The sequence below is a fragment of the Strix uralensis genome, chromosome 21, assembly GCF_047716275.1.
Source record: "Strix uralensis isolate ZFMK-TIS-50842 chromosome 21, bStrUra1, whole genome shotgun sequence".
NCBI lineage: Eukaryota > Metazoa > Chordata > Aves > Strigiformes > Strigidae > Strix > Strix uralensis.
In genome coordinates, this window is record NC_133992.1 from 6,407,885 (window position 1) to 6,435,866 (window position 27,982).

At 45.9% G+C, this 27,982-nt stretch overlaps 1 protein-coding gene across 19 annotated transcripts in view; it reads right to left on the reverse strand.

Annotated features, from left to right (window-relative positions):
- Positions 1-1,365: 1,365 nt before the first annotated feature.
- The window catches only part of DNM1 (dynamin 1), a 69,521-nt gene continuing 42,904 nt past the window's right edge, over positions 1,366-27,982 (reverse strand). For 4 of the 19 annotated variants that reach the window (XM_074890957.1, XM_074890951.1, XM_074890955.1 and 1 more), the window contains 8 exons: positions 26,725-26,838; positions 15,966-16,075; positions 15,236-15,347; positions 13,997-14,008; positions 12,010-12,180; positions 11,590-11,831; positions 10,985-11,203; positions 1,366-3,413 (listed from right to left, as the gene is read on the reverse strand). In XM_074890957.1, coding sequence (XP_074747058.1) covers positions 3,341-3,413; positions 10,985-11,203; positions 11,590-11,831; positions 12,010-12,180; positions 13,997-14,008; positions 15,236-15,347; positions 15,966-16,075; positions 26,725-26,838 — 1,053 coding nt within the window. In that variant the 3' untranslated portion in view covers positions 1,366-3,340. Of the gene's footprint in view, positions 3,414-7,679; positions 7,717-10,984; positions 11,204-11,589; positions 11,832-12,009; positions 12,181-13,996; positions 14,009-15,235; positions 15,348-15,965; positions 16,076-26,724; positions 26,839-27,982 lie in introns of all 19 variants that reach the window. The other 15 variants (XM_074890961.1, XM_074890960.1, XM_074890958.1 and 12 more) reach the window with 12 other exon arrangements.

The following is a 27,982-nucleotide window of genomic DNA, read 5'->3' on the forward strand; positions in this document are numbered from 1 at the left end:
TAAGAGTGTTTCTCTGACCCCACCTTTACTTGGAGCAGGAACTACTGTTCAGCTGACACAGAGTAGCTTTAAATAGGAGCAACTGAACAGCCTCTGCACATCTGATTTCAGGAAAAGGTAGAAAAATGCTTCTTAAAGGCCGTAAGCACCAAACAACAGGAAACAGCTGTTATGCTGGAAAGAGAACATGGTGTGACACGGTTGTCGATCAGGGGACAGGAGTTCATCATGCCTGGGCAGGGTAGCAGGTATTGTCATCAAACATGCTTAACCTCTGACAACCAGCCAATAGAGGTTCCTACTTTTGCAAAATAAGGCTCTGATACTTATTGAGCCTTCAAAAATATAATATTCTTTAAGAACAATCCTATATACAACACCAGGGACAGATGGAACAGTTCCAGTGAGGGGAAAAAATAGGACAGAGTAGGGCAAGCAATGGTTATTGCCTCAGTTGCATAGAAGCTGCAGTTACAACACAACAATAAGATGACAGAGCTAGAACACACAGAGAGACTGCTAGAGATCAAGTCTGTTCACTCAACCCACACCAGTATCTACTACAAATAAAACCTTCAAGGAGATTTTTAGCTTATTAAAGTCTTACTAGGGTGCTAGGGAGATGCCCCAGGTATCGCAGTCAGCTGTAGCCAAGAGCACTCGGCTGGATCAGGCATCAACGTTACAGTGATTTAAGTCAGCAACCCCAGTGCTCCTGGTCCCTTCCTGCAGAAGTAGGGCTGGAGCCCCATTACACAGGGGCTTAACAAATCTGCTGCAGTTGTTGGGATGACAACAGTGGTAAATTCAGGAATTACAGAGAAACATGGTTGTCACGGTGAGAAGCAGCAACCATGATCTGAGACTACAGCACTCACTGTTTTGGCATGGAGGCAGCAGGAACAGGTTTACTCAGTTCATATCAGGGGAGAAATCCCTCTTCGGCCTAAGAGCAACTCCCAAATAGGGACAGCCATGTGTGTTAGACTGCACTTCAAATACGGGCCCAAAAGACCACCTGGCAGAGAAACTACAACTCAACACCCACTTGCTGTGTTCCACAAACAGCCTAGGCAAAAATTCCTTTTTAAAACCAAGCAATTTTGTGTGCAAAACTCCCACCTTCTGTATGTCCAGTCACTGAAGCACCTCCATGCATTTTCCTTTACAACGGAGAAAGGGAGTTAACTTCCACATCTGACAAGCTGTTTCACTCTACTGCAGCTCCTGGACACCACTGCTGATGCAGATCTGTTCCACCTTCCCTATCAGTGATAGCACCTGCTTGCATGTATAGCTTTTTAAGCTCTATGGGATGAAAAGATTAGGTTATAATTAAACACAGTTTGAAAATCACCCAGAGAAAGAGCAAGAGAAAGAGATGGTTTTATTCTAGTCATGGAGACCTTCATTATACAGAAATGATAGTTTATTTCATCCAATAAACAAGAGTGACAGGTAGATCACAAACTGCATCACAGCTACTACCAGCACTGAGACAGTTCACCCACAAGTCTGGGGTAATACAATAACCCAACTGCACACAGCAGAGAATTCAACAATCAGCTCAAAAACTCAACATTAGGATTTGGTTAACTTTTTAGATGTGTGTGTGTGTGTATATATATATGTATATAGATATTCTTTCCCTACTTAAGTATTTCCTAAAATCCACATGGAAGCACAAATGGCTTTAAACACCTGGACATATATAGATTTTTCATCTTATATATATATTTATAGATATTTATAACAGTAAAGATATGTTTCTCATTACTACAATATACTTGTTTAACTCCTTTAAGCAGCTGGGAAGAAAAAAAAAAAACCCAAACAGTTTCACTACAATCACATCTGATATGCGTGTGTCACAAAATACAAACAAAACAAGCCATGTGTGAGATTCGAGTCAGACCATTCCAGGACAGAACAGCTAAGAGGCAGGCAAAGAGTCTCAGAGGGAGCAGGCCTACATGTCAAATGGTGGTTTTGGGCTCTCCGGGCGGGAGGGACTGGCCTTACCCGGCCGGCTGGAGTTTAAAGACAAGAAAAACAAAGAAAAAAAGGAAAAGGGGAAGGGAAGGAAAAGGGGGAGAAGTAGTAAAACAATAGTTAAAATACAGAAAGGAACTAGCATCAGAACAATAGGATCCACAACAGAAATAAAGAGCAATAGCACTGAAATAAGATAACTTAAATCTGAATCAGGCCTGGTTGAAAGCCTGCAACACAGGTGGCTCAGTTAGCTCTGGTAGAGACATGACATCCGAGATGTACAGGGTTGTTATACTTTTAATTCTCAAGTATTTTTTAATACACGTAGCATGAAAAGTAAAAACCAAACCTTAAGAAGATGAATTGCGATCAACAACGGTTACACGTTTCCCCAAACACATACCATCCACATGCAAGAAGAAAAGGCTACGGAAGAAGTCACCACAGTACCCAAAAACACTGAAAGATGTGCTTGTTCAAAGCAGAAATATTTTCAACAAAACATTACACAGCGAACTCCCTGAAAACATTTGGTTGTCCGTTTGCAAGGGGGGAGCAGCGTATCTATTCCCCTCTCCCTGCTGGGTTCAGGAAAGTCAGCCAAAAGTGATGATGCAAGACAACTGCTGGCAGGAGCCAGTGCGTCACCAGCAGGATTTCCCCAGCTCTTTCGGGGAGCTGAGCGCGAGCAGGTCCGTGTGCTCCCTGCACGCTGAGGTGTGTGCGCTATCTCAGACTTCACTCTAGCAGGACTATGCCAATCCATTGAGTTCCCCCCTTTCTTGATCTCCCTGCCTCACTTGGATATATCAAGTTGATTGCACTGTTCCCAACATGAATTTTTGCACCTTAGAAGTCAAACTAATACACAGGACATTTAATCTGTTCCTAACGGTGTCACATGTTTTGACAGTATTTTTAAGTCACGCTTTCGTCTTCTTAACTACAAGAAAAGAAAATAGCTACAGATCAGTCCTAGGTGCTACAGCTAACTGGTGCAGGCAGGACACTTATCCAGGCTAGACCAGGCAGATGAAATTACTGGATGGACAGCTGCCACTCGGACTTAAGGACGTCCCTGCAGCTGCTCTCTCCAGGGAGCCTGTGTACTTCAGGGATCCATGCCACTGAATGAAGGCTACTCTACGCTCACAAAGCAATACAGGACGCACGAGTGAAGACGAAGAGCTCGATCACTAGGCTAGTGTTTTACGACACACCAGGAAGGGGTGGTGGGAGGCAGAGATGTGGGATGGATGAGAGGAGTGACTGTGGCTGTGGAAGGGAGGATGGAATGGGGAAGCCGCCAGCACGGCATTCGTCGCCAGCTGTCTACAGCCTCGAGTTATAAATCTAAGAGGGACGGTTCAGCCGGTCGGATTATGGTAGGTCGAGTAGGTGAGGCAGGGCCCCTTCTGCTGTGAAAAAGCAGAAAACAAAAACAAGAGAACACACACTGTGGTTAGCACAGCAATCGCAGTCACAATCACACATGCTTCTCCACCTCGCCTGAGCCAGCAAGAGAATAAAACTTGAGGCACAAACTACTTCAGTGCAACTCCACGAAGGAGGCTTACAGGTTTACATCAGGCCTCGCACTGGCCTTTCTGCACAGCGTGGATCCCCAGCAAAGCAACCCGCTGGACAGCCAGTTTTGCTTTCCTTCCAAAATTTGGAAGTGCAAAGATTTATTGCCAGTGAGTGTGCTGGCTCTGGGATGAGAGTTGAGAAGCATGGACAACAGTGAGCTCCTGTATCAAGCACATGACAGTCACACAGCATGGATGGGGTCCTCTGAGACGCGCTGCTGTCAGAGGTTCTTGGCTGTTTGGAGGAGCACCTTCTTCCCCTGCCCTCGGGGCAAGCCTGAGATTCCCTATTCCAACACATGACACTGATCTTTGATGTTAGGGGCGAGCTTGCTGCTTTCAGTTCTCTACTTCTGGTGCTCAGCAAATGCAGCTTCTACTTCAGTAAAAGGAACTTCAGCCATTGCTACTCCATTCTGTTTCAGCTCTTTTGCTGGTCCTTTAGCTAGGTAAGTGGGCAGCAACTCAAGTGTTTGCCCTCTGCATAGATTAAAGTGTTCTAGGATCTCCTTCTTGTAAGGGACTGAGGAAAAACAAAACCCCAGAAGACAGAAGACAACACGCCTGCCATCTCTCTCATTACTTGAAAGATCGCTTCAGACTCAGACTACGGGTTTTAAGAAGTCTACAAATAAAAAAAGTGTTCTGTAAGTCACAAGTCCAATCTATGTTTTTCCTTTAAAGCATGCTCCCTGCAGTGTCTGCAACCTAAACAATCTACACATGATGGTGCATCATTATGATAATTAAATTGTTCAGTACCAAGCCAGAGTAGTTTTACAGTCCAAACTGCCCGAAATGCAAAGAGCAAACCCAACAGGATGTAGACCAGGTAGAGAGGAAGTATTTGCACTGATCATACAGAACCAGGTGTCCTGGAATTAATGCCTGAACAATTCCACACTGAGAAGCTTTAACTTAAGATTACAGAGAATCAACTGCCTGCTGGCAATGAAGGCCCTCCCCTAACACAGGGGCTGAGGGAGGGGAGGATATTTGCACCAGTACAGTCTTCTGAGGTAGGGAAGTCTTCATTGTGTAATGACTGCAAGTCTATAATCATGCTGGCACCAGAGGAGCTATACTCCCATAAATTGGGGCAAGCTCCCTCATTTTAGCAAAGGAACCAGAGCAACTCTACAGTCCTGTTTATTAGACTTCAACAGAATTTATTGCTCCATCTCTATTAAGGCCCAGATCTCAAAACAATTACAACCACTTGTTCCTTGCCTTGGGAAATGATATATAAAAAAAGCTTAAGGCAGTAAAACATTTCCAAATGTTATTTCCTCAACTGAAAGTGTCAATGGGGACTGCAAGACCCCATTGTCAGCATGCCAATCAAGTTACTGCTCCTGTACAGCAAATAATGATGGGATTGAGCTAATCTGGAAGCTACAACCACCTTGGAAGGATGCTGAAATAATACTATCTCCCAGAAGCAGAACTTGTAATGAGATGTTACAGCTGGGGAATCTGTGAACCTGAGCTTCATGACATGAGGGATCTGTGCATTATCTCTGAAGGGTGCTCATGTGTAAACGCAGCCATGTAAATGGCTACTACTGTCATTGGAACAGTAATAGCACTTGAATTAAAACCTTACAAAAGCAGCTCAACCTTCAGTGAGATGCTGCGACACTGCCACATGTGTTAGAAGTCATTTTTTGAGAAGCTTGAAGGGCCGTTTGCATTTCAGGAGTTTGGACAGGTTGTGTTAACAGACTGTGGATTTACATGAAAAGGATGCTTGAAGTTGCTGGACCATGTAATGTGTTCTGGCAAGAGAGGTTGCTTGACCCTACCAGAATGAATAGGGCTGAAAGGAGCACAAATAATTTTCAGGTAGATGGGCTGCTTTTTTTTGTAGCGTACTACGACTGATTTCTGCAGACACTTACTTCTCTCAGCACTCAGGGTATTTTAGGGGGAGAGGCTGTCACTTTTTAAAGTTACAGGCTTTGTCTCTGCTCAGGTTTTCTGGAGACACTTTCAGAATCTGCCTGGCAAGGTTACAAAAGGCTGAAAACTTTCCCAGCACAAAAAAAGGACAGAGAAGTCTCTCAGACAGCAACATTCACCCCTGAAATGCTGCTTCAGTCTGTCCCACTACATTGCTAGCCAAGCCCTTTTACATCACTGAAAAGTCACTTTCTTCCGTCAGAACAACAAGAAACAAAGTTTTGCTCACGGGGAAGCCTGTGGTAGTCTCCAGGTCAAGGGAAGCGTGACCTGAGTCCTGTCAGGAGCCCAAGGAGATGTGTTATACTGACTGTCATGTCCCTTGAAGTCAGTCTTTCAAGCCACACCCAGACTAGAACACTGAGCTAGTCCTATCTAGAAACTAACAGCCTAACAGAGAGTTCTGCTGATATGGTCCTAACAGAGATGGTAGAACATTACTTTTATTCCCTTGGGCTGCAAAAGGTTTGGGGTGGGGGTTTGTTGGTTTGGGGTTTTTTTGTTTTGGTTGGTTTTTTTTTGGGGGGTTTTTTTTTTTGAGTCGTTTGCTTTTTGGTGTTGTTTTAATTTTTATTTCCTTGGTGCTCTTTATGCCAGATTAAGAACGGAACGCCCCATAACAGCGAGTCCCAGAATGAGGTACAGACAACAGCAAGCCTCTTTCCTGAGGTTGTTCACCAAGACACACGTTTCTAGGGCTGCAGGCAGAGTATTGGAGGAAACTGCGGATTGCTCCAACACCTCTGCAGTGTGTCATCACTGAGGAGGGCTGACGGATGACGTCCTCAAAGAACATGTCAATCACTGAAAAATCCCTGCATTGATGTGATGTGGCACCTCTCAGCTCTCACTGCAGTTACATGCAGCAGTTAAGAGACAGACACCATCTGCTGCAAGATGGGGGCTAGCTGTGACCTCCCCTGCCCTGGAACAGGGGTTTGAACTTCTGCTATTCCCACTGAGATAGGACTTCAGCACACACTCCCCACCCCCAGTTCTCTCTGCCACAACCAGCAGCAAGGGAACCTACAGAAACTGCTGCTGCTCCACTCCTCAGTCAGACCTTTCACTTCAAGAAACAGCATCCACAGAGAAAGGGAGAAGGGGCCCAAAAAACCCACACCTGCCCTGTTCTGCCCTCTCTAACCTCTTTGTCAATAAGGGCTGGAAGTTCGCAGGAAAAAAGACTCAGGAGAATTTGCTAGATCTCCCTCTTCATGCCCCCACTCTCAGCATTAACAGGACAAGGAAGAGTTGTTGGGCCAACAGAGTACACCTACACCTGCCCCAGTACCCTGCTACATCATTGAACAAGTATAAGGCTGCAAAATGCAGGGAGAGATAGGAAAGGGAAACAGGCAGGAGGTCAGGGCAGAGTGTTTGGGGGGGATATGAATCACTAAACGCTTCTTCTCACAGGGGCAGAAGGCAGAGGAGAGAAGGCAGTTTGGAAGCAGAAAAGTAACCTAGAAGGTAAAGGGTCAAGTGGAGAACAAGCAAAAGGAGTTCGCTTCTAACTGATGATGGGACACAAGGGTAACAGGGAACATTCAATGTCGGAGTCCCCCTGCACTCAGACATGGAAGTCCTGATATTAGCAACCCAAACTCCTCCTGCCTTCTGTGAGCACTAGGGACACAGCAAGGATGGGAGCACTTCTCCAGCCAGACATTAGAATATAAGAAGAGGAGTCTGAACTAACAGCTCCCCAAGTCTCTATCTTGATCCTAACAGAGCTGACAAACCAAATCAAAACAGAGTTCACTCAGCTGATCTCCCCGTCAGTGTGGATATAAGCCAAATGAAAGACACACACAGTTTAGTCCTTGTTGCCAGAGCTCATTCCCCCATCCCATCTCCTCTATCTAGAAGCAGAAAAAGATCCTCTGGTGACCTTAAGTCAGGTACTGAGGCTTTCCCAGCTCCTGCAGCTCAAGCAGCTGCTTTGTCTCTGATCAGCCAGTTTTTCTGTTCAAGACTCCTCCTTTTATGAGATCCTGGCAGAGGTGGTTCATTGGACAAGGGACCCTGTTACTAATACAAGAACTAGGCAGCAGAGGTGAGCTGCAGAGCAAAGTAATGGAGGATGGGGACACAGTGACTCATGCATTGCAGGGAGAGTGCAAAACGTACCGTGGCTGCCAGTCCTCAGGGGTCACTGATAGTGATTCTGAAAGACAACATGAAATCAACATGGCAGTTCAGACAGTTCAAGGCAGAGGCCACACAGACTGTCAGGAAGGTGGAACAGAGACACATGCGCTTGCACAGACACACCTTCACACGTCCCCCTCCAGAACACGGCACCAGCCTGCGCTGCTGGGTCGGACTGCTCTCCACCGTGCAGGACTTCACACACACACACAATCACAGCATCATCTTTGCACACAGCCAGAACGCTGCTGGGCACAGGGGTGCGTTGAAAGCCGTGCAATTGTTCGCACACCTACAGGCCATTGCTCACTCACCCACCACTCACACATCCAGGCCGATGTTCATACCTGCTGAGCCAGCGGTATACCTAGGTCTTGGCACAGGTACCTTGACTTTCACTGAGGATTCCTATCTTCTGACCATATGAAATGCTAGAGTTGAAACAAATGGCTCAGGAAAGAGGGAGACGCAGTCCTGAGCACTACCCAAAAAGGGAAGCAGCAGGTGAAGGCTTATATTTTGAAGGTCACAAATCATGCGATCAGCTACTCCGACTTCCTGAATAATTCAAGTCATAAAGCTGTGTGAAGTTATTGTCGCAGTGATGCTGATCACTTGCATCTTTTTCCTTAGATGTACCAAAGAATGGAGAACCCATTAATGCCTTCAACAGATTTTTTTTCCCAGTGGTTAAGTCATTCTCACTTAAACTTTCTTATTTCTTCTTTGAGCTTGCCTAAACTCTTTCACCTACAGTTTCTATCAAACTACTTTAAACCGAAGAGCCTAAATTACCTGGAGGAGTATCTTCATAGTTCTCTTTTCCAGAGCAAATCCTCCTTCATAGCTCCAATAGGCATATAGTTCGAATTCAGTCCTTTGTTGCACACAGACAGGACCTCACATTGGCTGTAACTTTAAGCTCCCAAAGGTATGTATTTGGCAATATGGACTTCCATAGTAGACGGAATAAATGCTAAGTACAGTGGCAGGGTGGCAAGTCTTGTTGTAAGTGTCCTTAATTATATGCAGGAAAACATTTCTGTGCAAGCAAATGGACCATGTGGTGTTTATACATGAAAGCATGTGTCTATACAATTATGTTTATGAGAAAGAAGTAGAGTGACACTTGTGTAAGTTCATCATTCATAAAATCAGATGCTCACACAAACTGGAGGCACAAAACTGCCAAACTTCTACACGGGCATCAGTGTGCCTACACACGCAAAGTACATCCAGCCACCACCATGCACTTCCAGTTCACTCCGTAACACCAATTTCTACAGCAAAGCCCACTCACACCATATACAAGAGCTTTGCTCCTCTCACACACACACACTAGTGTAGCCTGGTTAGCAAGGGAAGAGATGGGTGTTAAAAAAGCAACAATGGAGATGGCATTCGTTCACCCATGGCAGAAGGACCCAAGTCCAAGTGCTAGCAGGGAACATTCTTATTCTATATACAGGAGAGGAAGAGAAAGAGTCCCTTGTCATTGGAAATTCTCCATTCACCAGTGAACTCAAATGACAAGCTGGTATCAGGATCCGGAGGAGTCTATGAACAACTGGAAGAATCAGAGAGGGGGATCAGAGAATGAGCATCACTTCACAGCTTCTGGAATTACATTCTCAACTCCAGATCAGGGCAGTCAGAAGCACGCAATCCAACCTACCATCTCTCCTTCTAAAGCAAGGGATCGCTCAGTTAAGTATGAAACACACTTTTTTCCTCTGCTCCAGAGCTGTTTCCTACCTTCCCCATAACCCTTCTACCCCATGCAAAAGGCAGAAAAGCCATTAAGATAGGCTGACAGATGTCTTAAAAAAAGGCCAATTCATTTCAGCCCTTTTGGGGAATCCTATCATGATGATCAGGTATATAGAATATTTCATGAGTGAAGAAATGAAACTGAGTGAAAGAAGAAAGATGGACACAGAAAGAAGCATAAGTATACTAAAACCAAAATCACAAAGTAACAGTATATGGAAAAGCAGGGTCACAAGAAGCAAAAGCCAAAATACACAGTAGAGGCATGCTGACATCCACAGGTGCCACCAGCAGGACTGCAGTCCCTGGGGCAACACTGAGACATGTGGACAAACTACTGTGGGAGCTGCATCAAGGTGCATAGGGAGGACTGGGGCAGAGACACCAAGAAAGTAAAACCATTTGCACACACCAGAGTCAAACTGGTCTACAATCTCTTTGGACTCATCCACCTCTGGGCTGGATACAGCCGGGCAGAGAACACTTCCCCTCCAAACAGGCAGCACCAAGTATGAGCTGGGGCACTATCACAGGAGGAAGACTGAACTGTCTCTGCCACATACCATCACCACTCATTGACCATCTGGGTGTTTTCACAAAAATTGGCAAAGCTTTAGACGTGTGCCACTAGCATCCACTGGAAGAGATGCATTTTCCATGAGGGAAGTGTTCCCTCTGGCATGTCATTGGGGAGTTTCTGGTTACATTCATTCTTTACTCTGAAATTACCTTCCCTTCCTCTCGGGGAGACCAAGCACCCAACACAAAAGCATTCCCAGTTCCAGACTGCCTCCTAAGTCCTGTTCAGGAACACATGTTTAGCTGCACAGGGGATAATCCCTTATTACTATGTTGAACTGAGTTTGAAGTGACTGACAGGAAAGGAATTAAGTCTCCTAATGGAAAAACCAAAGCCCTGTGATTTGAACCCCCTAGACTGGAAAAACGTTCAAGTTGATTACAGAAGCAACAAAAATGCCTAAAAAAATCCATTTCTCTGCCAGTGATATTGTAATATTTTCCTAGCCAAAAAGCATCTGAACAGCTTAAATGAAGGTGTCTCCAACTCACCTTGAAGAACTCTAGGCCAGGAGAAAAACGGGCAACTTCAGACTTTGGGGAGCCCTACACAGAGGGAAACTGCCTTGAAAGATATACTGTCACTCCAGTCCTGTGATTTTTCTGGTGACCACCACCTACTTGTGAGCAGAGGCATTGGTACGATTGCTTTAATAAAGCCCTCGGGAACATGGTCCTCTTCCCCCAAGCTTTGCACAGAGGTTTGTGCAGAGAAGAGGCTGCCCCTCTGTTCCTGAGAGCTGCCTTGACATTGCCTCATCTGTACAATGAGATCTCAGTGGACAACGATGCTCCTGCCTATGGACCCAATTCAAATAGCCAAAGACCACACACTCCATTCTCCTTCTATGGTCCAGGCAGGCTAAGTACTGCCATGGCTGCTACTCAAAAATTGGACGTATCCCACTTGTATGGAGCAGCATTTCAGGACTTACCTGGGGACACCAGGAGGAGCACGATTAGGCCGAGAAGGAACCTGAGGTGGGGGCCCAAAGGGATCAGGAGAGGCACCTGGCCTGGAGGGCACAGGGGGGGCACCACCCAGCGTGGACCCACCAGCAGGAGGTGGTCCAGGAGCTGGGCCTCGAGACCCAGGTCTGGCGGGTGGAACAGCGGGAGCTCTCCTCTGTGGCGTGGGGCTGGAGGTAGGAGACCTGGCAAACAAATGGAGAAATTCAACTGCAACAACAGGCCTGGGATCCCTCTGTGTCACCATCAGGTCCCCATACACTGCCTTCAGTGTTCCTTTTTTAGTTTCATGTCACTTTATGTACCACCATTTGGCTTTCAGGTTGCCTTCAAAGCTACTTCAGGCCCCATCTAACCTAAGGGTTTAGAAGCCTCCACATCCTCTGTAAAGATGTAGCAGCCCTACACGGCTGTCAAGGCCTAGGAGCCTCCCAACACAAGTACCCAGAGCTCTTCATCCACAGGGAGAAGAGGGAAAGAGGAGGACTCCCTGTCTCAGTAGGAGGCCCCAGCTAGCCACTAAAGAGGCATCAGGCAGGTCTGTGGGGCTCTCCCCCTGAGCCTCTGGTACCTGCGTCCAGATGGTACGCTTTGCACCTGCAGCCAAGAGTCGTCCACCGGTGGGGGCATGGGGGTGCTGATGGTGCTGGTGTTGATGTCCCCGATGATGTTGAGGGCCTCTTTCAGGGCATGGTACATGCGCAGCATTTCATCACGTCGCTGGGCCTGCTCTGCAGATTCCTCCATCAGCGTATTTTGGTCACCACAGGAGTAGAGGTTTGCCAGCAACTCCGAATGGATAAAGTCCTTAGTCTGTAAACAAGCACAAAGGGGGAATCAATTTCCACTGTCTTCCCCAAAACACTCTATTCTGTCCCCACCTCTTCCTCCTTCCAAGTTGCCTTCGGTTTTAATTCATTCTTTCTCTCCTTCCCTATTTTTTCCCTCCTCTGTGTCTCCCCACCACCACTGACCACAGTCTGATAAGTACATTGTTTATCATGAGGTGCATGATTGTCTTCGGCATGAGGTCTCTGATGGTTTTGTTGACAATTGCCATGTAGGAATCCACCAGGTTCCTGATCGTTTCCACTTGTCTCTCCAGCTGAGGGTCCATGGAGTGCATGAAACTGTCTGATCCATTCTCCTCTGCTTCACTGGCCTGCACAGAAAAGGAGAAACATTGATTCTTCAAATGTAATGCAAAGTTACCTTGTCAGAGCGCTAAGAAAAGAAGGGGACACGCAGGAAGGGCATGCAATAACTGAAACTTAAACTTACAGTTTGAGCTGTGATTGTCAATGCACAGCTCAGCTTGTACAGAGTTCTTCAGCTCAGATCTGAGGAGCTTTAACAATAAAGCTGATCTCTTAGCAGAAAATTACTACACAAAGGTGAAAGGCAACAGAGACTGCTGACCACTGTTCACAGGTTATGGCTGTAGTGAATACTCAAAGCTATATTTATAATGTTTACAACTTCCTGAAAGGTTCTTCATCTGAGCTGGGTTTTCCATGCCCAGATTCAGTTTAAACTTGAGAATCACTCACCATAAATTAAGCCCTACAGGCTCTGACACACTGCATCTTTAGCCTCGTTATACAAATGAGAAAACAGATACAGAGAGGTGAAATAACTGCATACCTCAGACGACCACAAGTAGATGGAATAAAAGTGATCAGGAAGATTTTCTAGGTTAACTGCAAATCCTGCATCTTAAGTCATAATTATCTTTTCTTTCACACCAAGCAGATGAATCTTCCTGTCTGCCTTAAATGCATTGTTTAGCTTTCCGTAAGGTAAAACCTGGTGTCATGGTTTCAGCTGGGAGAAAGTTAATTTTAGTAGTTGGTGCTGTGTTTTGGATTTAGTATGAAAAAAATGTTGATAACACACTGATGTTTTAGTTGTTGCTAAGTAGCACTTATCCCAAGTTCAGGATTTTTCAGTTTCCCCTGCTCTGCTGGCAAGCAGGTGCACAAGAAGCCAGGAGGGAGCATGGCCAGGACAGCTGACCCGAACTAGCCAAAGGGCTATTCCATACCATAGGACATCATGCCCAGTATATAAATGGGAGGAGTTGGCCGGGAGGGGTGAATTGCTGCTCAGGCATCAGTCAGTAGGTGATGAGCAGTTGCATTGTGCATCACTTTTCTCGAGTTTTATGTGTCTCTTTTTATTACATACCCTCACATTACAATTATTGTTATAATAGTTTTTATTATTGTTTTATTTTATTACTGTTATTATATTTTAGTTATTAAATCGTTCTTATCAAGCCACAAGTTTTACTTTTTTCAATTCTCCCCCCCATCCCACTGAGAAGGGAGAGGAGTGAGCAAGCAGCTGTGTGCTGTTTAGCTGCTGGCTGGGGTTAAACCACGACACCTGGACTGTGCTGTCTGGCAGCAAGCAATTGCCAAGGCTCATCCATTTGGGATCAAGTTCAAAGCAGCAAAGCATGAAAGACTGTGGTCTTTCTCAATGCTTATTTTAAAAAAAACCCTTAATTTTATAAAGAAAAATCTTTATTTTGAACAGTCCCAGTCTGAAGGATTTTCAGCAGTGGAGGAAATTGCTTTTGTTTTGGGGAACAAAATATATGAGAAAGGGCAAATTCTTTTGTTCATTTGAGCTCTTCCTGGGAAGATCTTACATAATGAAGAATGCAAGTTCTCAGTGAGAAACAAAGTAAAGGAAGTGGATGTCAAACTGGACAATTTAAAAAAAAAAAAAGAGGGTAAAAACCCCCAAAATAAGTTTGTACTGAGATTCAGAAGTCATACAAAAAGGAAGAACTAAAAAAAAAAGGAAAACTCAAACCAAGAACAGAAATGAACAGCAGCAATCCAACAGAAGGTACAAAGAGGGAGAAGAAGCAAATGTCTCTCAGGAAACTGTGACAAAAGGGAAAAACAAGAGAACACTATCTGGTGAGAGCCCCAGAGGGCAACACAGGCAGAAAGAGTCAGACTTACTTTGTCCTTGTCCTGGCAGGCCAGTTTGAGCATATGTGGAAAAAGTTAAAACAAAAAGGGACAAAAAAATAAAAGAAGACTTTTAGTTGGTCTCAGAATTTGGAGAAGATCCCATAACAGCACTGAAAAAGCAAAAGACCAATCCCACTAAAAATACATAAATACCTAGATTACCCTGGAAGAGAAACAAGTGAATTGCTTTGATAAACCAAAAGTCAAAATGGGACCATCTGCAAAGTAAATCTTAACTGTTCACAACAAAGGGCAATGGCTGCTTGTTAGTCCTTACACAGGGTTTTGGGACAGTCAACCTAGTGATCAGTGCTCCTATGTCACACCACTCCATTTGCACATCAATAGGTGGCACGTGTCCCTTGAGTATGTGCTTAGGAGGCCCAGTCTGGTTCAAAGCCCATCTGAAGTCATGTCACTGTTAAGGTCCATCCCTAACCCTCTTTTTTTAATATCACATCAGTTTGTCAGGAAATGCTTTAAGGCAAAAAACCCACAGTCTTCAAGTGTAACAGGGAAGATGAATGCAAGAAGTCTATTAGGAGCAACAAATACAAACAGATTAGCAATTATCACTTTTCTAATGGGAAAACTATTTATAGCAGCTTCCTCTCACAGAGGAACAGGAAGGCTTTGAACAGGAACACATACCACAATTCTCTAGAACATACTTTTAAAGCAGAGCATAATGCTGACAGCAAGTGTTGTGGGACAAGGCTAAGGGAAGAGATAAGACATCTTGCTAAAGTAGCATATTAAGGTATCTACCAAGCAGAAGAAAAATTCAAAGAACATCCCTTCCTAATTGGGTGGGGGAAGGAATGGGAAAACAGCTACTAAGCAGACAGAAAGCTCCTAACAAGGCTGTACAGTAAGTGTTACTGAAAAGGAATGGTGCCTTCGCTCAGCGGACACATACCACTTCGTATTCAGGTAGTTAAATGTCCTCCTTATATTGGAAATTTAATGCCCACAGAACAAGGGAGCTGGAAGGGTTTATCAAGGCAGCCTCTGCCCCCTTTCAAGCTGCCAGTTACTTTATCCCAAGCTTCCTTAAAGGAAGCAGCAGGACATACCAAAAACTTCATTTTTTTGTTCAAAAATATCCTCTGCTCAGAAAAGAGACAAAACCTTCACAGACTTATTTTTAGCATAAGAGGATGAAGCTACCCTTCTTAAGATACATGCTGTGTTCCTTCTCATCCCATTATTATGGCTGTAACTTACCCCAACACGCTCTGGGTAGACTCCTGCACGAAGGAAGGAAGCCTTCCAGCTATCCACCTCCTCCTGGGTCTCGCAGGCCAGCTCCAGCTGCCGGTAGTCCTTGTAAACATTCCTGAGAGGAAGACAAACATTTTATTCTTCTCTACTGCAAATCAGAGATTTGCCCATATTTGACAAAGATGTCAACGACCAGAGAGTCTTCCTATCATTTTAAGGCAGGGACAGTTAGTCTTTTGCTAGTATCATCATGATGACACTGCAGAAGGGAAAGGAAATTTTTTTTATGAGCAAGTTTGATTGCCCCCAAAATTGTGTATTTCAGCAGAGCTTGAAAGATTCCCTTTTCAATTCCGCTCACTGTTGGACTTCTCCAGCCAACCTCAGTCCCCTATCTCCTATGGCTTTCCCTAATCACCCATTAAGAACATAGATTACAAATATATATACTCCAGCCACAGCTAGACACAGGTAGTCACACCAAACAGATGAAGTCCTAAGGTAATGCTGCAGGCCATGAACTGGTGAAGAAAGAAAATGGTACACGTCTGTAAGATCAGAAGGAATGAAGTCTGAAGTCCCCCATCTCCTCCAGAAATGGCTGTCCTTAAAGGATACACACATCCTCCCTGGACAGCTATCCCAACACACTCATCTCTACTCCCTCCTATCTAGTATTACATAAACCCTGTCCGTAGCTTCAACAGCTTGGAGTGTTGAGATGTGAGCATACCTCTGTTCAGTGTTGAAGAGAGCAAAAATGTGCTTGCTGGACATGAACCCCTTCTCAACATCTCGCAGTTTCAGGTTATCCACTGGTAACATATACTTCTTCTCCTTCTCCTGAAAAGGGAATCAGTAACAAGTCACTCACTGCTCAAATGAATTCTCTACTCTGCCAGCACAGAGGATCAGCAATACAGCCCCCACATCACCAGGGAGGCATTCTCAACCCAGGTCCTCTGGTCCCTTCAGTCTGTAAGAAAAAGGGGCCTCTAGAAACCAGAGTTTATTCTTTCTGACTGATTTTGTCCTGTGGTCCATCAACCCCGCTCCATTAACTCCTCCAGGACCAGGCAGCAGCACGGCACTGTCCCAATTCCCCAGGCTGTGATCCACATCAAGGTCCTCACTCTTCCCAGCAAGGGCTCAGTCAGCACCGAGACCCTCACCAGCCACCTGACACCCAGAGCAGGTCTGCCTGGGAAAGGTTCCTCAGACCTCTGTTCTCAGGACAGCATTAACGGGGGGAACACTGCTGCTGGTCAGAGAGGGGGCACAACAGCCCTCACAGCCCCACTGTCGCCACCTCAGTGCTTTCCTTTTCATCACTACAAGCCTATATCCAGGTTCAAGAAAAGCCAGGCCTGTGATAGAGAAGCTGGTTTGACACAGAAGTTATGAACTATATCAACTTAAATTCACCTCTTCAGTAAAGCTGACTTTCTCACTTCATCCCATCACTGTCCTACACTCTATTGGTTACTGTGAGCCCTGTTAAAGTATTCACTAAGCAATAATAAATATGCATAAGATGATCAAAGACCAGGTCTGGCTATAATAATACATGTTACTGTAAGGTTATCTGAAGGCCCCCTGTGTTGAAAAAAATCAAGTAACTATGCTCATTAATGAAAAATCTCATGATCTGAATGATTAGACACTCAAGTAATACGGGCACTTTACTGCTTGGTGAATGTTAAAAACCAGAGTCTGAAATTCTGGCGACCAGACTCAGAGAACTTTAAGGGACCCATTTTTCAGAGTAACTGCAACCACAACCCTCCTGTCTGGTTCCTGTAAGACATCTCCAGCTAAACACAGAACAAGGCATTCAAAAACCAAACTCAATTTGACCTTAAGTATCATCTTTTAAACACCACGCTTAATCTTAACTTTTACATTTACATTCAGAAGTCATCCTCCCTGCTTAGTCTCAAATTTAGATCTACAGCAAATTAACAGAAGTTAGTTTGGTTTAAGGTTCCCATTTGGAACATTCTATTCCAGCTGGGTATTATACCCCAACATAACAAGAGAGGGAGCCATCACGCTGGTCTCCAAAAGGCAAAACGCAGCTATCCAAGACTGAAATAGAAACAGAGCATGCTTTTGTGTGCAAGCATGCATGTGTGACTGTCCCCTTGTGAGCATCTTGTGTGTTTGTAGACCTTCCTTGGCTGGAAACAACAAAACATGATTACTCTCAGGGGAAACAAGAATGGAAAAACAAAGACAGTCAGTGAGCTGAGATCCTGAAGAGCTAGCTAGAAAAGAGGGGCAGACAGAGCAGCAGATAAGGATGACAAAGCTGCTGAGCTCAAACACCCAGAGGATGGCAGGTCCAGCCCAGCCTCCTCTTAAGTTTCAGTTAAACTGACTTGAGTTTGCTAAGGACACTACACAGTTCAGATCAAACTATACCAGTCTGTTACAAAATTTATGCAACAAGAATAACCCAGAAGCCAGCATCCAGAAAACAGAAGAGATCATTTGGGTAGCTGCCAGACTCTCCATGCTCTCTCAAAGATGCCAGGCTATGAAAGCAGGAGAGCTCTTCCAAGCAAATTTCCCTGGATTTTTAATAACGTTGATCAGTCTAGATTAGAAGCGGGCAAGCATTTTTGCAATGGGACATCTATCAGCCAGTTACTGGTCTGAGCCACACAGACCACTTCAGGTTCTGTAAGCCACAAACAGCTTCCACCTTGCTATTACTTTGGGTTTAGGTTGAACTAGTGACCTAGAAGTGAAGAACACCGACTGCTGAGTCCCTAGGCAAGACAGACCATCCCTGCTGGAACTCCCTGCATCCACCCCACAGAGACTCTGGGCTAGTAAAAAAAAAATAACTGATGTTGAAGCTGACCGAGAAAAATAATTCTGCATTAGAACCACATCATTCCATAGAAATTTAGCAATGGAGTAATTCTTCAGGAAAAAAAAAGTCAAAAGGTAAGGGAATCCTGTGTCCCAGATATGGAAATATATGCTGTTTGCCAGAGTTTCAACTTTCACCCCTTCCAAGTTCTTGCATAAATGCTGCTGCATGATCAAGACAACACTATCTCTGCATACTGATCTTTCCATACACCAGTGGGAAGACGCATATATCTGTCTGCCAGCATAAAATATCAGTCCTCTGACTCTGAGGTAGCAAGAGCATTTAAATGGAGGCAAGAAACCCCCAACCCACACAAGCTGCAGGGCAATGCACACTGCAACCGGCCCCTGCCACTCTCCATCTCCCCACACCTCCCCCACTAGTCCCCCCACTTCAGTCTTTCCAGCTTCTCAGTTTTCAACCCAGCCTGTTTTATATCAACACTCTGACTTCATTTCCTGAATGTAGAGACAGGAAAGCGTGGAATGAGCTGCCAAGGGCTGAGCCTCTCAAAACTTTGGCTGAGCCCTCTGCCCATATGTTAGCAATCTGGCAGTATGTGCTATGGCTGAATAGCATCCTGGCCAAGAGGGGAAAAGGGCTTCTCTCTCTAGCTTTCCAGACTTGGAGGGGGGTGGGGGAGAGAAGAAAGAGCCACCACATATCGAAATGGGAAAGTAGTCTGATCCCAAGAGACTTATGTTGCTCATAAGATATCTCCCCTCATTTATAAGAAAAAAAAATCAGGCAAAACTCTCTCAGCAGCAGAGTATATGTTATGTAAAACATGCACATTGGCTGCGAGTTAATCTGTAGAGCCATGAGGCCAAGGAGGGGTAGTGAAGTGTGAGAAGCACTCAGACTGGCCGTAAAAAACAGAACATGGATGCTCAGTGTTGGCTAGCAAGTCTTGCTAGCTACAGGGCTAGCTACGCCTAATCAGGGCTGCTGCTCCCAATGGGAGTCACACTGCTTGCATGGAGAGCTGCAGAAAGAGATGACTGCAAGCTACTTGCACAGGCAGAATAAGTGCCAGAGGATTACTCCCCCGCCCCCAACATAGTGCAGATACAGCCATATGGCTCTGTACTTTGCATCTACCAAAGAAAGAAAATACACATGGCCAGGAAGGAGACCAGGATCCATTAGCCATTCTGATTGTGGGGTGTGAAGCACAATAGCTGGAGGAAAAAAGGGATGCTGCAGTTGCAGCCTGATGCTGCAACATCCTTCCTGTGGCTGCACACCTCCTGACTGTGGCTAAACTCTAGAGATTGGTTTTGGCCAGAGACAGCAGTGGCTTGCACTATCACCCGAATTGTTTGTTGCTATCCTGTAGGTAATAGCCTACAAGTAGTTCACAAAATTCAGCAGGCAGCAAGCCAGCCTGACTCAAAGCATTTCCTCCATTCAACTGGACTGCCTCAACAGCAAGTTAAATTTTCCTACTCTTGGGTACATGTGAAATGAAGCTGACAGATGCATGTGTGGGCTCCCCTAAGGTTGAAAATTGGCACTCACAGTACAAGAAAGTAATTGGCAGAATTATTAGGTCTCAGTTTGCATTTGGAGCACAAATAAACTAATTAAAGGTTTCCCTGTAGCTGTTATGACAAACACCTCCTTTTGTACAGAGACAAGGGTCTGTGGCTATGAGAAAGAACATTGCCATTGTTTTAATTGGTGGCTGTGTGAAATTAGGAGAAATTCATCTTGCTTAAACCTCTTAATCTCCTTTCCTTCTTGTAAGATGTAAAGCATTATGGGTAAACAAACCTGCCCAGAGATGACTGGAGTTTCAGTCAAATCATCTGTGTTAAAACTTGCGCAACATTTTGGGGACTCCTGTAATAAAACTCTACTTAAATGGAAAAGCATTAACATCATAATTGATAATAAACACACTGCATGAATACATGCACACTACAAGATTATTAGGAAGAAGTCTCTGAAAAACAGTTTGGAATATCTGAAAGCAAGTTAGCTGAACATTTTAAATTGAACCACCCCCCCACCCCTCCAAACAAGATGTTACCAACTGCTTTCTGCTTCTTGTCTTTGCAAAGAAAACGCACATTAGAAGAGCTGAATTTGAGCTGTGATTCTTCCAGGAAGCCCTAGTCATCCCAAAACATACACGAATCTCAAGACCATCTTTCTAAATCACAGCCCACCTGTGTCACTTAACTGTCACTCTCAGGACAAAATTTACTGGACACTTCCATCACTGCTCCAAGCTGCAAAGCAGCTGTAATGGCTTGTTTACATCAGAAAGCTGCATTGGTTTAATTTAAATGACACACTCTAAGATTTTAAGCTGATTTAATACAAAGCTCTGTGGACACTAGGCCTAGACTCATGTGATTAACGACAATCATTACCGTTGGCTTAGTAAGCACAGCAATGGTAACCAACTTACCTGCACAAAAGTAAAAGATTTTTATTTACATCAGCTGAAATAATGTGCAGATTTAAACATGCAGCTAAGTGCAACCCTAGGAAGCCATCAGAGGGTATATAAGAAAGCACAGGCAGAAACTGAGTAGCTTAAGAGGCTACAGTGCCCAAAACTCCACTGTCATGACCTCTCTAAGGTCACAGCAACATCCACCAGCCTTCGCAAAGGACAAAGAGACATTTCTTCCTAGACCTGTACCTGTGCCAGGGCAGGCATGAACCATCCCAGAGTATCTGACCTGCTTTGATGAGGTAAAATGCAACACATGCAAACTGTTGCATACCTCCGTGAAAAGGAGAGGTTTGGTTACCCTTCCCCAGCGCACAGAGCCAAATTGGGAGTTTTGGGTGTTATTTTTTCGGCCACAAGTCTTAACTGTCCACCAGCATGCACACACGAGAAGGGGACCCTGGACAGGAGACGCGTGGCGTACATAAAGCCCTCTTTATCCCTGCAGCACCAGGGAGAGAGGGAGCAAACCGCACGGGCTAGGGCTAACATCTGGAATCGTTACATGGGAGCCAAGCGCCACAGAAAGCGACAGCATTCCTCAAGTTTCCATGCGGGGTAGGGAACCTTTCTTTCCCCCCACAACCCCATCCGTCAGCCGGCTCACTTCCTGCCAACCTCCGGCCTTCCCAGCAGCCAGCAAGCTCCTCCCTCGAGTCTAGTTAGCTTTCCACTGCCACGTCAATTGAAGCAGAAGGACAGAAGGGAAGCAAGAAGGGAGGGAGCAAAAACCAGAAGAGGGAGGGAGGGAGGCTCAGCAATGCCAGACATAGTGGAGGGGGGAGAAAAATAGGGGATGTGGATTGCTCCTGCAGTAGCCAGAGGTGAGCTGCAACGGCAACTGGCCAAGGTGGGTCAAAGCACCCTTCCGAAGACTTGGAAGCAAAGGCTGGTCCTGTTTGAGCTTTGCTCCGGACCCCAGGCAAAGGGCTGATCTACAGGACAGAACTGGGCAGAAGGAGATGAGGGTGCATGGGGCCTGGGAATCCTCCCACACAGCTCTACGGGGAAGAAAAGGAGTTGAATGAAGCAACAAGTTCTGCACACCTGGGTGACAGCCAAGACTTCACAGCATTTCCTCCCTAAACAGCAGTAATTGATTATTTTTTTTCTCTTTCTAAAAAGGTGCGGCATACCACAGGTGGAAACCAGGTACCAGCCTGATAACCAGCACTGGAAGAGGAAGGAGCTTGGAAGTTTCCTCCAAATTGGAAACATGCAGAGAGCAACATTTCTTCTTCCCAGCTGCCAGAGGAGGGTGTTTTTTTGGTTTGGTTTTTTTTTTTTTCCAATCAGGACTTGGACTTTCTTTCACCCCATCTCTGCCCCCAAAGCCCCATCCCAAAAGCAGGGAGGGGAAAGGACTAATGAGCTGCTGATAGCCGGAGAGCAGATCGCAGAGGCTCCACTCCGTCTGCCCAGTGTTCAGACTACCTGTTCAGGACTACGAGATTGTACAGTAGTCTGCACATTGGTTAGGCTGTGCTGGGATACACCACACACTGCCAGTGCTGCACGGGGACGGCAACACCTGCACGGCAGAGGGACATGCTTGGAGAGGGTGGGCTGTGGGGATAGCTGCATGCAAAGTTCACTCATCCCTCAGCCTGGGAGGATATAACTCTTCGGAGCCATGCTTGATGATAACTTTTTACCTGCCTGTTCACCAGCCTACTCACAACCCTCTTCTCCTCCATCTCCTTCATCCCCTTCTTATTCCTTTCAGCTTCATGCACTTGTGCCAGGGGTAGCTGTGTTCAGGATGGCTTGTTTCACATGCTAAACTTTGCCATAAAATGCAGAGATAGACACATGGGCCTGGCAGAGTTACAACTGCACTGTGCTTTGCTACCTGAGAAGGCAGGATCAAGCACAACAAGGTGACTGGAGAAAGGGGAATTTCACATTGTAAAGAATGCTGGTCATTAATATAAAGAAAAACCCACAAAGGATTGAGAATTGGAGGTTTGGATGCTCTGGAAGTTTGTTTGCTTTGATGTTTGTCTGAAAAGAAAGAAGAGAAACAGTGAGTGAAAGCATGAGCACCGATTAAGACTAAGATATTATCCATGAGAAAACATGCACTTGTGAAAAAAAGATGAGTGAATGAATGAAAGAGCTCCACAGAGGATGTAAAGAGAAGGAACATGTTCCAGAGCACCTGAGAGCAGTGTGAGAGCAGGAGAGGAACCTCAGAGCAGACCTGCTCCTATGGTCTTTAAACAAGCTGGATGCAAAAATGTGGCTGCAGCCAGACCCATCACAGCAAGTTTCTGATGACTTGTGGGCATCAGAGCAAAGACAAAAGGATTTCTATCAGCTGAGCTGGGCGTCAAGGACATGGACTGTTGGGGGGTCAGTGGGAAGAATAGGGGGGAGTGCATGTGTGTGCAGTGGGGGAACAATCTCAGTATCGATCAATGTATTTATTTTTAAACTAGATTTGGGTACAAGACATTGACAGGTACAGAATAAGCAGCTATCTAGTGACTGTCGATAAGGTCACATCTTCCCCAGAACAGGAGAGAATACCTTTGTACTTCAAGCAAAAGAGAAGGCACGAAGACAGAGAAAGAGCTCAAGCACAACTGAGGCAGCTGGAACCAACACGATGCATAAAGAATACGAAGCACCCCCCACGCACCTGAAAGTACCTAAAACTCTGTGCCCACCCCTCCTGTACACACACAGGACCCAAATGCATGGACATTGCATGCAACACATGAATACCTTCACACAAGCAAATAAGGCCATATTCTTCTCATAGTCACCTGTTCTTACAAGCCCCAGATTTCTAGTACATGATTTACCTGAGTAAGGACAGAAGGTCCCATCTGTATTGTACATTCACACAAATTCCCAAAGGAAACAGCAGATATATCCATCTACCCAGTCGTGCAAACACTCCGGCACACAGTGACACAGCCACAGGCACTCCAGCAGAAACCCTTGCAGAGCAGAGAGCATGGGGTCCCCTCCAGCAGGCAGTGAGCTTTAATGGGAACCACTGAGCAGAGCACTCATTTCATCTTGCTACAAGGTGCCCATCACCAGCAGCTCCAGCCCAGCTCACAGACCCTCTTTTCCAGCAGGTGGGAAAGCCCTGCAGAGAAGTGGACTCTGAATTTCATAAGAGGTTCAGGCAGAAGGACTATTCAAATCAAGCTCTTGTGTCCACTGTGGTGCTTGCTGAGCAGCTAGCCAGTGTGCTGTGGTGATGTGCTGCTGCTCCAGCCCTGGGGAAACTCTGGCCTCCCCAAGCGAGGAAATCTCACTCTATTGCCAGCAGCCAGAGCAGGCTCCTCCCCACCTCTCCCTCCCTCCTCTGGCCTGCAGCATAATCCCACAGGCTTCAGGAGGTGCAGGTACCTCAGCAGGGTCTGCAGGTCTTGGGCGGCCAGCTTTCTGGGGGGCCGCTCTCCATGGGGCCAGTGTTTGACTCACTGAAAGGAGACAGGAAGAAAAACAGAGAGCCCAGGAGCACACACACATGCTCTTGGCAGCAAGGCAGAGTGGGGAGCCAACTTTCCACCCCCGCCTGGCCTGCTCTTTCCTTCCCCTCCCATTCCCCAGCACACTCCTTCAGGCCCCTCCAGAACATCAACAGACATATCCCTGCTAACATGTAATGCTGGGCCCTTTAAGACATTTTAAGTTTCAGTTCCTTTTTTCAGAGGCAAAGGAAAAACAAGCCAGCACTGCGGAAAGACTGGTATTTCACTAATGGGGTCCAGATGTCTTCATTCCGCAGACTCTGGGTCCTGGCTTCCAAAATGGGGCAGGGAAAGGCTGTGCCCCCACTCCTCTCAGCTCCAGAGGTGCTAGCCTAGCCTTCACCCTCACCCCACTGCACACCTTCTCACTCTGCTTCTTCCCCCATTACCACACACAGCTCTGCCACCAGCACTCCCATCCACACAAAAGGGATTCAGCTCCCTCCTCGTTCCCTCTGGAAAGCTGCCAGAGCACAGGGGAACTGGGACAAGAGAGCCCACAGAAGCACAGGGTGGGGCAGACAAAGCCTTCCCCTTCCTCCCAGAGCTTAAGTGAAGAAAGATCATAGTGTACAGCCTTTAAAAACACATGAGAATATTTCAGGAGCTGCAGAGGACACAAGTCCTCCTGGACTGGTGGAGAAGGAGAGCTCTGGGACAGATATGCAAAGACAACCCTGTCTGACAGAGGACCATGCACTGTAGATAGCTCTTCGGGATGAAGCCAGCTCCATGCAGGACTGAGGTTTGGGATGGGAGTCCCCATGCTCAAGGCTCTCCAAGCTGCCCCTCAAATACACCAACTTTTAGCCTGACTCAACTATGGAGTCCATTGCCTCCCTTCTCCATCACAACTGCCACTGACCAAGGAGTTGAACTTGGGGAAGAAATAAAAACATGCTTCCCTTTCCCCCCTGCTCCCACTCAGTTGAAGACAAAGGCTCCTTTCTCAAAGGCAGCTCAGACCTCACCAGCAGCGGCTCTCCTGTGTTTAAGGGACCAAGGCTGGCAGGGCACTGCTTTCATTAGGCAGCTCTACCTCTTGCTATGCAGAAGGGAAACAGTGCAGACCTCCAGTTGCTATTGTCCCCCAAGGCTGCCCTCCCTCAGGAGGGAAGGGAGGTCCAATCCCCATCTCAGGCAACTGGAATCTATCAACAGTTTACACATCCCCACTGCAGCCCTCCCTCCCACTCCCCGGGGAAGAACAGGGAGTTCTGATCATCTCTGTAATACAGATGTAACAGCTGGCTTTGATTAAACTACTTGATGTTTATAGCCACTCAACCAGCATATGCAACCTAGAGGAAAGTGAGGCCTCCCCAAGCAACTCTGAATACAAAGGGCAGGGGTCTTATAGCCGAGATTTACTGATTTAGCAAAAGATATTTCAATGCCTGGTTCTTTAATTAGGAAATTGCTGCCTGCTCATCCATAGCAGCACAGCGGCAGTCTCCATGCAGAAAGCAGTATTTAGAGGCTGATTCATTACCATATTTGTCATCATTTCCACCTGCTGAGAATGAAACAGGCCCACTGATAGGAACTAGACAAGAAGACAGGCCTAGCTGCAGCTCCCAGGCACAGCACTGTGCACCTCAGGACACCTGAGGGACACAAACCACAGGAAGAGGTGGAGCAGTTTATTTGCAATCAGAAACCCCCATCAACTCAAAATGCATGACTATACCATACCAGGCATTTTTCATCCCCCAGCACATGGAGTGGGGCTAACCCTTCTGATCATGTCCTTACTAAAACCATCCAGCTATTCTTTCTCTTTTCAAAGTAATCAGAAAAGACAATTATCTACCTTTGTCTTGCACAGGAAGCAACACACTGTTGACAACAATAATTTCAGCTGGGACAATTCGGTCCACTTATATCATTTCCTACTGAAGCAGAAAGACACCACAGCACATTGCCAGAATTCCTAATACTCAAGATTTTCAAGCAACTCTACAGAGTAGGTTCCTGTTCCTATCAATGATATTCCACACTTCACTGTACTTTTTTGATCAGCAGTACTCTAACCATCCACAATTCAAACAATTTTACAAGTAATGCCTTAATTGGCATGTTCAATACAGAAACATTAAAAAAAGACATTCCTGCTCTGCAGGTTTAACAACTGAATAGTTGAGAGGTTAAGTAATTTACTCAAAGTCAGAAGGAGCCAGCACCTGAGCTGCAGCTTCAGGTCCACAGCTCCTGTTATGCTCAGAAAGGAGATAGCTTCTTTCTTGTGACCAGGAGAGATGCATGAAAAGCTCTGTCATACTCCTTCATGAAACTCATCATGGCTGCCCCACAAATACCAGAAAGTCCAAATCTTGGAACTAACCCATCACACCCTTGGTCACAGCTGCCACAAGACAAATAAAGGTCAAATTCATTCCAAGTGTCTGTCAACTTTCTGCTGAGCCAGGGCTTCAAGCATAGATGTTACTCCCTGTGCATCAAAAAAGCCAAGTTCACATCAATTCTGAAACACTCAGCAGTGCTGAGACCACAGGGAACCCAGCCCAAGGATAGTTTCAGCTTGTGTCACAGGCTGGAGACAGTACTTGAGGATACATCTGCAACACCCAGTGAACTGATCCTCATCAGATGCCTGAGACTCAAGTTGCAGAGTTAAGCTACTCACCTCATCATCCTTGTACCAGGAGAGGTTCTCTGCTGTCAGGACAAACCAGTACTCCTTGGAGCCACCTTTCATGATCCCAATATTGTTGATGGTGAGCCAGCCCTTTCGGATGACCTAAGGGGGTGGAAGCAGTGAGCATTAACAAGGGCCCTAAAAGCTTGGCCTTAGGCAACAGAGGAAAGATCAGAGGGTATCCCTACACACAGAGTAGTATGGAAAGACAAGGAACACCGTGCTCTCTGCTGCTGCCAAAAGAGCCCCCCACTCAACTGGCCAGTGAAGGTCTTTGCCTCGAAAGGGCCAGGAATAGTATAAAAAGGACGCAGGAAGGAACCTGGCAGTGATGTGCATTATACCCTCTGCCAAGAGGAAAGAGATGCAGGACAAACTGCATCAAGAGTGTCTCGGACACTGGCACAACCTACAAGCATCAAATCACAGCAACACACCCAGAAAAGGCCATGCCTAGAGAAAACCAGGACACCAGCACACCTTTTGGCACACTGCACGTGTGGAGTGCTTCACCCAACTCAGGGGTGGGGGGAACCAGTTCAAGAAGAGGTGGGCAAGCAACCCAGAAAGAATTGAGTTTAGTAAAAAGGAGACACTAAGTATAACAGAACAAAATGGTGCATCTGGAATTAGTACCCTGGACTTCAGCATACCCAGGTATTTGAGTAGTCATATTAATTTAGGGCACAAGTTACTTTAAATTTTGTCTGTAAAGAAGCCAGGCTATTACTCTCTAGGGAACTCCAATTCATGAAGTGCTGGTTTAGAGCCTCACACATGCAGTAATCAAATACAAGTACGTGTCAGCTTCAATGCATTAAGCTTTTATATGTAGTACTGCACTGTTAACATCCAAAACCACCTGCATGCATTGTGTGTGTACCTTGTTGTATGGATGTGCTTGCTGAAAATGACCTGGCATTGAAAAACCACGCGACTGCACTGCATATTAGCTAGTTGCATTGTGTGAGCAGCCTACCATAGAGATATATAATCCTTGTAATTGTCAGTTTGCCCTATAAAGGTAAATGTAGCAGCACTGGATCTTCGTCTCATGCCTACTGTTAAACTCGAGATACTCCATTTCTCTCTGTGGACAGGAGGGGGCAGTGAAACAGAACCACACATCCTTGGATTACTGCTTTTTATCTCCACCCACTCACAAGACGTACCAGCAGTTTTGAATTCTTCTTCAACATACTACCATTTCACCTCATTTCTGCTTCACCTGTGTCTAGTGCCAGCT